This window comes from Canis lupus, chromosome 26, assembly GCF_011100685.1.
Source record: "Canis lupus familiaris isolate Mischka breed German Shepherd chromosome 26, alternate assembly UU_Cfam_GSD_1.0, whole genome shotgun sequence".
In the NCBI taxonomy this organism is placed as follows: domain Eukaryota; kingdom Metazoa; phylum Chordata; class Mammalia; order Carnivora; family Canidae; genus Canis; species Canis lupus.
The window spans coordinates 25,282,801-25,295,534 of NC_049247.1; the positions used below are offsets into that span (position 1 = coordinate 25,282,801).

The following is a 12,734-nucleotide window of genomic DNA, read 5'->3' on the forward strand; positions in this document are numbered from 1 at the left end:
GAGAGGTTTGGACTGTATATATATATATATATATATATATATATATATATATATATTTGTTCATTTTCCTGTTGGGGCTGATTCTTACAGTTGCTATAGATGGTGAGATTGTGGATGCACAAATCTTGTGGTCCAGTTCAGAGCAGAGCTCAATATCCTCAAATTCTCACCTCTCTATATCCTTCATTTATACACAGTTTTTTGGCATTTGGATCTGTTTACTGTCAGTATCTTCTGGCTCAAGGTCCTGAACTTTCCAGTGACTCTGTTGTTGCTATTTTGACCCATGTTATACTTGTTTCATATTTAATACAGAATGTGGTTTTTCACCCAACTGGAATCACTCCCTTTCTTCCCAGGGTTACCATTCTGGGAAACCCTATTCTTCTTAGTCAGTAATACCCTCAAGTCTAGAACATAATCCATTTACTGACACATGCCAATTGTGATCATGAACTAACATAGAGTTAGTCATCTTTATAAATATTTTGAAATTCTCTTTAACTCAATGCTACTGCCATTGTTACAATAGGGGTCATTTTGCTTCATAGTATCGCTGATGTCTGGTGTGTCATACAGATGGAAAGTGTCATAGTCAGAACAGGAAGCAGACCTCTGAACTCTCAGTTCAAAGCACTTTAGTTTACTGATACATCTGTCATCCATTGATATATCTATCCATCCATTCATCCATCTATCCATCCATTATCCTTTCATCCACTCACTCATCCTGTGACTACTCTTATTTCAAAAAGAACTAAGAAAATAACCCACACATCACGTTCATAACAGCATTCGTAATGGCTGAAAGATGGAAGCAATCCAAGTGTCCATCACTGAATAAATGGATAAACAAAATATAACATATCCATACAATGGAATTAGCCTTATAAAGGAAGGAAATTCTTTTTTTTAAAGGAAGGAAATTCTAACACACACTACAACATGCATTAACTTTGAGGACGTTATGCTAAGTGAAATAAGCTAGTCATAAAGGACAAATACTATGATTCCACTTCTATGAGATACCTGGCATAGTTACAGAGACAGAAAGTACAATCGTGGTTGCCAGGGGCTGAGGAGTTATTGTTTAATGGGTATGGAGTTTCAGTTTTGCAAGGTGAAAGGAGTTCTGTGGATGGATACTGGTGATGGCTGCACAATAATGTGAGTGTATTTAATGCCACTAAAACCACACACTTAAAAATGGTTAAGATGGTAAATTTTATATTAAGTGTATTTTATCACAATAAAACCCCCCACCTACAGATAGATTTATTTAGTCAACAGATATTTTTTGAGCTTTGTATGTCCCAGGCCATGTGTGATAGGCATTGGAGATAGAACCTTGAACAAAACAAAGTCCTCTCAGAAGTGAAAATAGGCAGTAATCAAGTAGCAAAGAAATCAACAAGATACTTACGTTTTGTTAGGAGTACTATGAAAGTCACTGAATTGGGGTGGAGGTGGGGCTGTTTTAGTGAGGCTGGTGAAGGAGGGTGGTGGTTCTTAATTTTTTTGGAGTCACTAATCTGAGCATCTGATAAAAACTGGAAACACAAGAAAACACAAGTCTGATCACAATTGTACATACAATTTTAGAATCCATGGATGCTGAAAATCCACCTCTGGGCGGCGCCTATGAATCTAAGGTCAAGAACCCCTGCTTGACTGGCTTCCCAGTATTCCATGGGGTGAATTCTAGGATGCTTAGTATGCCACACAACATCTCTTGGGGTCTAATTCCTGCCCACATCTCTAGCCTTATCTCGGGCAGTTCTGTCCAGTCATGCAGACCACAACCACTTACTGTTCTCTGAATATGCATATTTTGTGCTCTCACATCTCAAAACCTCATCTCAGCTGTGCTGCTTCAGGAGCTCTTATTTTCCCCTAAAGATTCAATGCAACTATACCCTCTTAATGATTATTTCTTTTGCCCCTTTCACTATATCCTTTAGTGAGATAAAGTAAGGTGTGTTCTGTTTCACCTTCCCTCACTGGTAGAACATCTATCACATTATAATTGTTTGTGTTCACTATTTTAATTTATTTATACACCCAACTACTATTTATTGAGCATCTACTATATGCCAGCCCCGGTATTAGGCACAGTGATGGCTAAGAGACACTGGTACTTCTCTCATGATGCTTATAGTCTTGTGGGGTCCATAGACAGTAAATATAGCTATGCAACTAAATATGAATTAGTTCATATTTAGACAGGAAGGATGAAAATAGGGCTTGAGAACTAAGTTCTCAGAGACTTTCAAGACTTTCAAGGTGGGGTGCAAGTCAAGAAGCTTCTTCGAAAAAAATTCAAGTTAAGATGAAAGGATTATGACAGTTAGCCAGGTGAAGACCAAGGGAGAAAGTGTCCTTCCATAGGGAACAGCATGGGCATATCAGATGTAAACTTTCCTTGTCAACTGGGAAGGCCTCAAGGCAGTGAGTGTGTCTTTTTTAAAATTTTTCTTTCGGCTAGTGTGTATTTTCTTGTTTTCTCCCCCCTTACTTTCTTGAGGTGTAATTGGAAAAATTATATATATTTAAGGTGTACAATGTGATTATATATACATACATATTAAAATTATTACTATAATTAAGTTAATTAATGCATCCATCACCTCACATTGTTATCATTTTTTAATATCCAAGAAATTTAAAGGAACTCTGAGAAGTCAACAAGTATACAAAGAGTGTTTGACATCACTAATCTTTGGAGAAATGCAAATCAAAACCATAGTGAAATATCATTTCATGCTTTTTAAAATGGCTGTTATCACAAAGTCAAGAGATAAGTGTTGGTGAGGATGTAGAGAAAAGGGAACCGTGGGCATTGTTGATGGGACTGTAAACTGATGCACCACTGTGGAAAACATGGAGCTTCCTCAAAAAACTAAGAATAGAGTACACATATGAGTGAAATAATATGGTATTTGTCTTCCCCAGCTTGACTTATTTCATTTCACATAATACTCTCTAGGTCCATTCATGTTGTTGCAAATGGCAAGATCTCATCCTTTTTTATGGCTGTGTAATATGCCAGTGTGTGTGTGTGTGTGTGTGTGTGTGTGTGTGTGTGTATGTTGTATCATATATTCCTTATCTATTTGTCTATTGCTGGATATTTGGGTCACTTCTATACCTAAAAAACAAGACAAATGAATAAACAGGCAAACAAAAAAGCAGAATCAGACCTATAAATCCAGAGAACAAACTGATGGTTGCCAGGGGGAAGGAGGGTGGAAGGATAGGCAAAATGGGTGAAGGAGAGTGAGAAATACAAGTTTCAAGTTTTGGGATGAATAAGTTATAGGAATAAAGGGCACAGCATAGAGAGTATAATCAGTGATATTGTAAAAGTGTTGTATGGTGATAGACGGTAGCTACGTTGTGGTGAGCATAGCATAATATATAGAGAAGTTGAATCACTTTTGTTGTATACCTGAAACTGTGTATAAAGTAGATCCAAATAAAAATATTTTTTAAAGATTTATTTATTTATGAGAGAGAGAGAGAGAGAGAGAGATCATATAGGCAGGTGGGGCCTGGGGCAGAGGCAGTGGGGAGAGAGAATCCCAAGGAGACTTCACTCTGAGCATGGAGCCTGACTTGGGGTTCAACCCCAGGACCCTGGGATCACAACCTGAGCCCTGAGCTGAAACCAGGAGTCAGATGCTTAACCATCTATATCACCCAGGCACCCCCAAATAAAAATTTTTTAAAAATATAAAAATATTAGAAATAGAACTGCTATATGATTCAGCAACCCTACTTCTGGGTATATATACCAAGGAAATGAAATCAGTATCTTGAAGAGATAGTTGCACTTTTGCATTTGTTGCAGAGAATGTGTCTTATTCAAGTTTGTAACCCCAGTACCTGGTGTAGAATGGATGCTCTGAAAAAATGAATGAATGAAGTTTCTTAATGTAGAATTATCAGGGCCAGCCATTAGATGGGAGGGGATAGTCTTTGATGGTGAGATAGGCTCACCTTTTCATTCTCGTCAAATGACTAGCTGAACAAATGAATGAAACTCATGAAATTTTAGGACCAGTCAATGGTTTGGGAAGAAATCATCTAGGTGGGAATTAAATTTTAATGTCTCCAGGCCTGATGCCTTGTGCATGATTATGAGTTTTTATTTTTTAATTGAGGTGAAATTCACATAATATGAAATTAATCATTTGAAAGTGAATAATTCAGTGGCACAAGTGCACATGACTGTTACTTCTATCTAGTTTAAAAACACTGTCATCATCTCAAAAGGAAATCCCATGCTCATTAAGCACATGCATATATTTTAAGCTCCTGAAAGACAGGGACTAAATTTTTTTTTCACTTCGATTTTTTATTTTTATTTCTTTTTTACATATTTTTTAATTGGAGTTCAATTTGCCAACATGTAGCATAACACCCAGTGCTCATCCCATCAAGTGTCCCCCTCAGTGCCCATCACCCAGAAACCTCCACCCCCGCCCACCTCCCCTTCCACCACTCCTTGTTCGTTTGACAGGGACTAAATTGATCTTGTTCACTTTATACCCCTGATGCCTAGACAGATGTTCAACTGATATTTGTTGAATATACGAATGACTTGCCATTCCCACTGTTACCTTTGTGGGTTTTTCTGTTGCCCAAGGATTTTTAAGCCTGGTTTTTATGTTCCTGGAATTCTATCCTCAGTATGGGTTGATGGATGGGTGGCAATTAGCTGTGTAGGGATAAGGTTCACAGGTAAGAGCTTTGATGAGTTCTTTAGTCAATACCTGCAGGCCTCCTGCTGGGAGCTGCTTCTCTGTCTCATATCACAGAGGGAGTTAGAACTAATGGGGTGACAGTCACAATGAAGTGTGGCTGTCAGAAAGCCCACTTCTCTAAGACTTGAGTGACAGTTAACTTTGCTACTTCACCTGCTCTCATTGTGGGCTGTGGGTTTTCAAAAAACCAGGGTGCTTGGCAGAAGACGGTGCTGGTAATCCTGCTGACTTTTACCTGCATCCGTTATAATTAGTGACTCTGTGAAATGTTTCACACTTACAGGTAGTTGGGTCCAAGTGTCAATCCAGGGACGAGGCAGTGGAGGAATAGAGGGATGCTAGCTGAGGAGTAGGCTTGGTATCAGTGCTAAGGCTTCACTTTCCCTTCTTTTCCAGTAACTAAAATATAGGCTTTGGTATTACACCCACATGGTGTTGAGCCCTGGCTTGGTCATTTATCTGCTTGAGCAAATTACTTAACCACTTTTGAGTTTCAGCGCTTTATCCATAAAAATAGGGTCATTGTAAAGCTTAAAGTTGTACCACTTGTCCTGAAACACAGTATAGGTTTTCCTTTTTATATCTGTCTTCTGCTCTTTGAGGGCAGGTCCCTAGCTCAGGGCCCTGTAACTTTGAATTGAGACAGGTGGTGAAGATGATGATTAAGGTTAATATTTTATTGAACACGAAATATGTGCTTGGCAGTATGATGAAATATTTTCCATATGAGGTACAATTTCAACTAGATATGCTTCCTATACTGTTTTAGAGCTGCTGAGCTCATCCGGTGAGGAATGTCTAGGGAGGGTCATAGTCCCCCTTTCCAATTTTAGAAATTAGCAGTAGAAAATGTCAGCCCTGGGGCCAGCAGATGGGGTGAGGGGTGAGATTTAGGATGAAGTGGGGTTGATATGCAACTATCAAGGGCTTACTGCTCCCAGTTTATAAATGAGAGACAGAGGTTTAGAGAAAATCAAGGCCCTGAATAAAGTCATAGAATTGGTACCAGGAACCTTCTTAAGAGACCAGTTGGTCAAATTCTGCCAATTTGATAGAAACAAAAACAGTCTTGGGGTGGAGGGAAGTGACTTGTCTAAGACCCCTTGACAGAATAACCAGTGCCTGAACCCAGGTTTCCTGATTCTGGGCCATGTGTTATTCCTGCTGCCCCAGGTTAAGGACCAGGGCTGAGGTAGGCTACGTAGAATCTTCTGCAGCTTCTTCCTGAAACTTGTCTGGGATTTAGGATGTAGAGGAAAGAGCTACAGCCCACCACCAAGCAGCCAGGATTTTGGTCCCAGACCAAACCTTATATGCATAGTGGGATCTCAGCAAGCCTCTGTTAGTTCATTTGAACTAACATCTCTACTATAGAGGTGATTCTCAACAAACATAGGGGGTTTGTCCAAGGTGACCTAGCCAGAGCTCAGATGATTGGATGGAGACACCAGGGGTCAACTCCTGTCGACTTCAGCTTTAGAGGGATGGCCAGGAGCCTTTTGTCCTTCTTAGTGTCTGTCCTTCTGTTTACTCCTTTCATGCCAGATACCAGCTTGGGTGCTGAAGAGGAAGGGCAAGCAGCCTGGGTTCAACTCACTGGTTCCTTTTCCTGGCCATTCTCACTTATCCTCACCTTATCTTTGCCTGGCAGCTTTTTGGCTTTTACTTCTCTAGGCTTAGACTCAACAGTGCCCTCCTTCCTACACCCTTCCCAAAGCAGCTCCAATCCTGCTACCTCCATCAAATCTTTCCACATTCAGACTCCTTTACCATCACTGATTGCAGTAGAGTCATAATGGCCATCCACAGGTACCAGGTCCTAACTGTTGGAACCTGTAAGTGCTACCTTATTGAGAAGGGGGGCATGTCTTTGCACATGTGATTAAGTTAAGGATCTTGAGATGAGGAGAGATGATCCTTGATTATCTTGGTGGGTCCTAAGCGCTATCACAAATGTCCTTAGTGACAGAAGGAGATTTGACAAAGAAGAGAAGGCATTGTAAAGATAGAGGTAGAGGGATGCCTGGGTGGCTCAGCGGTTGAGCGTCTGCCTTCATGCTCAGGGTGTGATCCCAGGATCCTGGGATCAAGTCCCGCATCAGACTCCTTGCGTGGAGCCTGCTTCTCCCTCTGCCGGTGTCTCTGCCCCTCTCTCTGTCATGAATAAATAAATAAAATCTTAAAAAAAGAAGATAGAGGTAGATTGTATGGATCCTCTTGTATAAAGGTACCTAGAATGATGAAATTTATAGAGACAGAAATATGAATGAAGGTTTCCAGGGGAAAGGTTAGAAGTTGGTGTTTAATGGGTAGAGCATTTCTGTTTGGGATGATGAAAAAGTCTTGGGGTATGGATAGTAGTGATGGTAGCACAACATTGTGAATATATTAATGCCACTGAATTGTGCACTTAAAGAGGGTTAAGATGGGCAAATTTTTGTTATGTATATTTTATCACATACAGCCACACCCACACACATACACATGTGTATGTATGTGAAAAGATGGAGACAGAGATTGGAGAGATATGACCACAAGCCAAGGAATGCTGGCAGCCACCAGAGGTTGGAAGAGGCAAGGAAGTATCCTTCCTTAAAATCGGAGCAATGCAGTCCTGCTGAAGCCTGGATTTCCCCCAGTGAAACCAATTTTGGACTTCTGCCTTCCAGAACTTTGAGATGATACATTTCCATTGTTTTGAGCTGTCATATTTGTGGTAATTTTTTAATAGTAGCCACAAGAAGCTAATAACCAATCAACAGGCTGCTTCCCACAAATGAGCTTGCAACAAGGAAAGGGAAAGAAGAGAGAAAATCATAGCAGCCCTCTCAGTACCCACCTTTGCCTTTTTGTTGTCAACGAGGCCACTTCGCACCTTCATCTCATTTGGACCTCATCCATACACAAAACAGTCCTTGTCTATGTCATTATACAGATGTTTAAACAGAGGATCACAGATGTCAAATGAGCTATCTATGGTCTGCTGCTGGTTGATGGCTGAGCTGCAATTCAAATCAGTTATGTGGTTTCCCCTCTCCAGGTAACTTTCCAAACCCATAGCTTCTGCACCTACGCTGGTTATTTCACTGAGTGACAAGAATTCAGGAACTGGCCATCACACCACGGGATTCCTTGCTATGGAGCACGGTTTGGCCAGTGAGAGGTCACACTGCACGTTTGAGGCCTGCTGGGGATGAGCTCCTTGGCTGGTAGAAGGAGGTAGGACTCCAATGGGACCTGGATAGATGAGTAGTATAGAAGGGAGGCAGAGGAGAGGAAACAATTCCCACTCAGTGATGAGTCATTACGCTCCAAATCCTGGGTTCCTCCCCTGCCATCTGTAGATATTAGCTTAGTCACCTCAGAGTCATTTGAATAATATTCTCCTAACAGTCAGGTTTAGCTGTGAATCTGTGGGCACCTGGTTTTTCAAGCTTAGGACCTCTATCTGACCTGAGTTTGTGAATCTGTGTGGACTCAGATGGGGTCTGCATCTTGCTCTTATGTCTATCTTTCCTCATCAGCTTCATCTTCCCCACACTCTGGCTGTTTGGCCAGTTTTTATCTTTCTCTCAGGGTTCTAAGGTAATAAGGTTCCTTTTTGTAACCAGACCTTGATTTGGGCTGGCACCAGTGAGGTCAGGAGAGCAGCCAATAGGATCCTTATTAATTAGCGGTGGCCCAGCAGCTCTGGCCAGCTGTGAGGGGCAGGTGGTGCATCTTACTGTGTTCCCCTGGAATTATCTGCATAGGGGAAATAATTATTTTCTTTAAAAACTAGGTTGTACAGCATGATTTTTTAAAAAGGTGTACAATGTGATGATTTAATTAATGTATAGTGTGATATGATTACCACAATTAAGTTAACTAACACATTCAGCACCTCTTATAGTTACCATTTTGTGTGCTTGTGTCTGTGTGTGTGTGTTTTTTTATGGTGAGAACACTTAAATATACTCCCTTAGCAACTTTCAAGAATACAATATTGTTTACTATAGTCACCATACTCTACATTAGATCCCAGAACTTATTCATCTCTGTTTTCCGGTTTTATGAGTTTGACTTTTATAGATTACAAATATAGATGGGATCATACTGTATGTGTCTTTATTTATGACTTATTTTACTTAGCAAAATGTCCTTCTTGTTCATCCATAGTGTTTTGCAAAGGGCATGATTTCCTTATTTTTCTATGTCTGAATAATATTCCACTACACACACATATACATATATGTAGTATGTATATGTATCACATTTCCTTTATCCATTCATCTGATGATGGACACTGTAACTTTCCAACTGTCTATTGTGGAGAATGCTTCAATGAACAAGGGAGTGCTGATATCCCTTTGAGATACTGATTTCATTTCCTTTGGATATACATACACAGAAGTGGGATTCCTAGATCACATGTTAGTTCTATTTTTAATTTTTTGAGGAATCTCTGCTGTTGTGTTGAGTTAAATTGTCCTTTTAGAGGAGACCACTGAGGAACAGAAATTGTAAAAGGGCCTCAGGCATCCTGGAGATCTCTTTGCCTCCCCCACCCCACCCCCATGGTAGAGGGGTTACTTGCTCGTGACATGCTTGCTTGCTTATTTATTTATTTATTTATTTATTTATTTATTTAGAGGGAGTGAGAGGGGAGAGATGGAGAGAGAGAGAGAATCTTAAGCAAGCTGCACAGCCAGTGTGGAGCCCGATGTGAAGCTTGATCTCACAGCCCTGAGATCATGACCTGAGTTGAAATCAAGAGTTGGATGCTTAACCAACTGAACCACTCTGGCTCCCTATTTATTTTTTATTTTTAGCACGAACTTGTCCTGTCCTGGTACATCCCTCCCTTCCACCTTACCTGGCTCACTCCTCTTTTCATGGCCCTTTTCAAACCAGACCTTTCCAGGCCTTCCCCCAACTCTACCTCATTTCCAGGTCAAAATCCTTGCTACAGATTTGGAATATTAGTATGTCTCTTTCAAAGCACATATCACAATGCTAAGTTTATAGGTATTTGTCTCATTTTTGATGATGGTCTATTTCCCCATCATCAAAGATGGACTAGGGGGATCCCTGGGTGGCGCAGCGGTTTGGCGCCTGCCTTTGGCCCAGGGCGCGATCCTGGAGACCCAGGATCGAATCCCACGTTGGGCTCCCGGTGCATGGAGCCTGCTTCTCCCTCTGCCTATGTCTCTGCCTCTCTCTCTCCCTCTCCGTGTGACTATCATAAATAAATAAAAATTAAAAAAAAAAAAAAAAAAGATGGACTAGAAGCCTTGTGAGGACTAGAAGCCTGTGAATCTTGTACACAGATACACAGCTGTATCCTTGGTGTTGGCACACATGACCTGGCACATAGAAGCTATTCTTTTGTTGCAAGAATGAATGAAAGAATGAACGAATACATTTTCTGGTCTCTTCCAAGCTACCATCTTTTCCTTCTCTGACCATGGTCTGCTGTCTAAGACAGGTCAAAGGTTGGTCTCTCCCTTGTTTGAAGTCCTTTAGTACTTTAGATCCTTCCTCTTGCTCATTTTCAGATGTTCTCATTGCCAGACTTCACTTTTGGGAATTGGCATGAGTTGGCTGCCTGAAGCTGGGGGTTCAGGACTGAATTTTTGCTGTGGATGAGCTCATTTCCAGACCAGATTGGAAGTTCCCTGAGGGCAGAGGTTCTGCTTGGTCAGAGCCAGGTGAAAATGCTCTGCTGAATTTGGGAACAGATAGACATGGATGAAAGGTGAGTTGCTTGAAGCTGTGGCTGATGGCTGAGTTTGAAGTTTTGGAAGGCATCCATGTTGAAGAGCCCCTACTTCCAGGTTCTCCAGAAGAGGAATACCTATTCCCTATGGCCAGCATTATGATGGGTCCTGGGCAACAGGTAGAGGGAAAGGGGGAAGACCTACATGGATGCTGCCCAAATAATGATTCTCTGACTGTAGCTTCAGTAGGAAGAGCAAATGCTGATACGGAAAGGGGGAGTAGACTTCAGAGACAGTGGGGTATAAAGGAATGAGTTGCTGGCATTTGGGCATTGGGTGGTTGTCTGGTGGTGAGCAGGGAGCGCCTGAAACAGAACAGGATCCTGGCAGGGTTTATGTGGTCTTTCCCCCTCCCTATACCTTATCACCCCAGCAAGGTTCCCATCTCCAAAGTGGCTGCTTTGTGGCCTCCAGTGCCAGCGCCTGCAAGCTTCCCCAACCCTCCTCTGAACTAGGCCTGCCCTGGCCTAGGCTATAGGACTAGCTCTGTCACTGGCTCACTATGTGACCTTGAGTGACTCGTGCTTCCTCTCTCAGCCATCTCTGTGTTGAGCCCTGACTTTTGGCTTAGACATGTGTTTCCAGATGGGCAGGCTGAGTCCCCAGGAAGGGTCAGTGTTTGATGAGCTCCATGGAAGGGATTCTCTAGTATCTTCCTTCCTACCTGCCTCAGAAAGGCCCCAAATCACATTATTGGGTGACAGACACAGGGCAAGGAAATAGCTCTCAGTGGGATCCCTTCTCCCAATCTCTCTTCCTCCTCACAATGGGGGTTGCAGTGCCTCTGAGGGCTGCAGGGGAGTCAGAAAGATGGGTATGTGGGTGGCTGTCCCTATGGCCAAGAGACTGCAATTGATCTGAATTTCTTTCCAGCAATATCCAACAACTGGTCCTCCCCAGAATTTTCTCCATGGACACCGAGAACTTGGCTGATTCCTGGGAACAGTCCTACACCCATTTTACACATGGAGAAGCCTGTCCGCAGAGGGCTCAGGACTGGTCCGATGGCAGGTGGCAGGCGACCTGAAGCCTCTAAGCCCCTGGCCCCAGGCAGCCTGGTTCCTCAGTGAGGCCACGCCCTTTCTGCCCCCGGCAGAGCAGGTGAGGCTGCCCTGCCAGGTGCCCGCTGCAGGAGCACAGCGGGCCTTTGTGCCAGACGGGCACCACCCCTTGGCCGGCCCCTCCCCACTCTCTGAACAGCCCTTACCTGCCGGCCTGCCACCCTTCTGCCAACAGCTCCGTCTGCTCCTCCTTCGGTGCGGTTTGCGCCCAAGGCTGCTCCCCGACGGTGAAGCGCGGAGCCCCGGGTGCCCTCTCCCCGCCTCCCCGGGGCTGATCATTAACCCGGAGGCCCTATAAGGAGCAAGGGGCCTGGCAGGGAGGGGAACATCGCCGCCGCAGCCGCCATGGACAGTACCACCTGGAGCCCCATGACCAACGCCACTGCCTCACCCCTCGCGCCCCACGAGCGCATCCGCAATGCCGCCGACATCTCTGTCATCGTCATCTACTTTGTGGTGGTGATGGCTGTGGGGCTGTGGGTATGTGAGGGCCCTGAGACGTGGGCTGAGGGGGCAGGGCCACCAGGGGGAACGGGGGCGGGGGCACAGAGGAGCGACAGCCCTGGGGAGCCTTGAGGAGGGAACCAGGGGCTTAAGAGTCAGTGGAGTGGGTTGAAAATAACTTGGAAGCGCTTGAGAGGAGTTCAGGGGGGCACAGTGTGAGGTGAGAGGGGCAAGCAAGGACCGAGCAGAAGCAAGAGGGGTGTCCAGGGGAGCTGGCCAGGAAGGTCCAGGGAGGACACCCCTGGCCTGCGAGCAGAGGAGGATGAGGGGGGAATTGAGAGGCTGGGCGCCAGTGTGAGGGGCAGGAGAGGGACTTTGGGGTTGCAGGAAAGATCCCTGGGCTTGGGAGGTAAGTCCCAAGGAGCTAGGACTGTCCTGACTCTTCTTAGTCACAGAGTTTTGGATGGAAAAGAAACAATTTAGAGCAGGAAGGGCAGAAGCCTCTGGCAGCTGCAGGGACTGTGGGGCAGCCCAAAATGGACAAGCGCTGCCGGTGTCCTCCTCGGAAAGGAAAGGCTGACGGGCAAGCCCAGGAGGCTGGAATGAGTGAGAGTTGGCAAAGCTGGGTGGAGGAGGAGGAAGGCTGGAGGATGGCCTGGTGCTGGGAAGAGGGAAGTGCTTGTGGCTCCCCTTGGGGACTAGGG

The 12,734-nt window shown here is 44.0% G+C and overlaps 1 protein-coding gene across 1 annotated transcript in view; it reads left to right on the top strand.

Annotated features, from left to right (window-relative positions):
• The first annotated feature begins 11,931 nt into the window (after window positions 1–11,931).
• SLC5A1 (solute carrier family 5 member 1) overlaps window positions 11,932–12,734 on the top strand; it is a 71,339-nt gene continuing 70,536 nt past the window's right edge. The window contains exon 1 of the mRNA NM_001007141.1: window positions 11,932–12,066. Within this exon, the coding sequence (NP_001007142.1) occupies window positions 11,932–12,066 (135 nt within the window). The remainder of the gene's footprint in view (window positions 12,067–12,734) is intronic.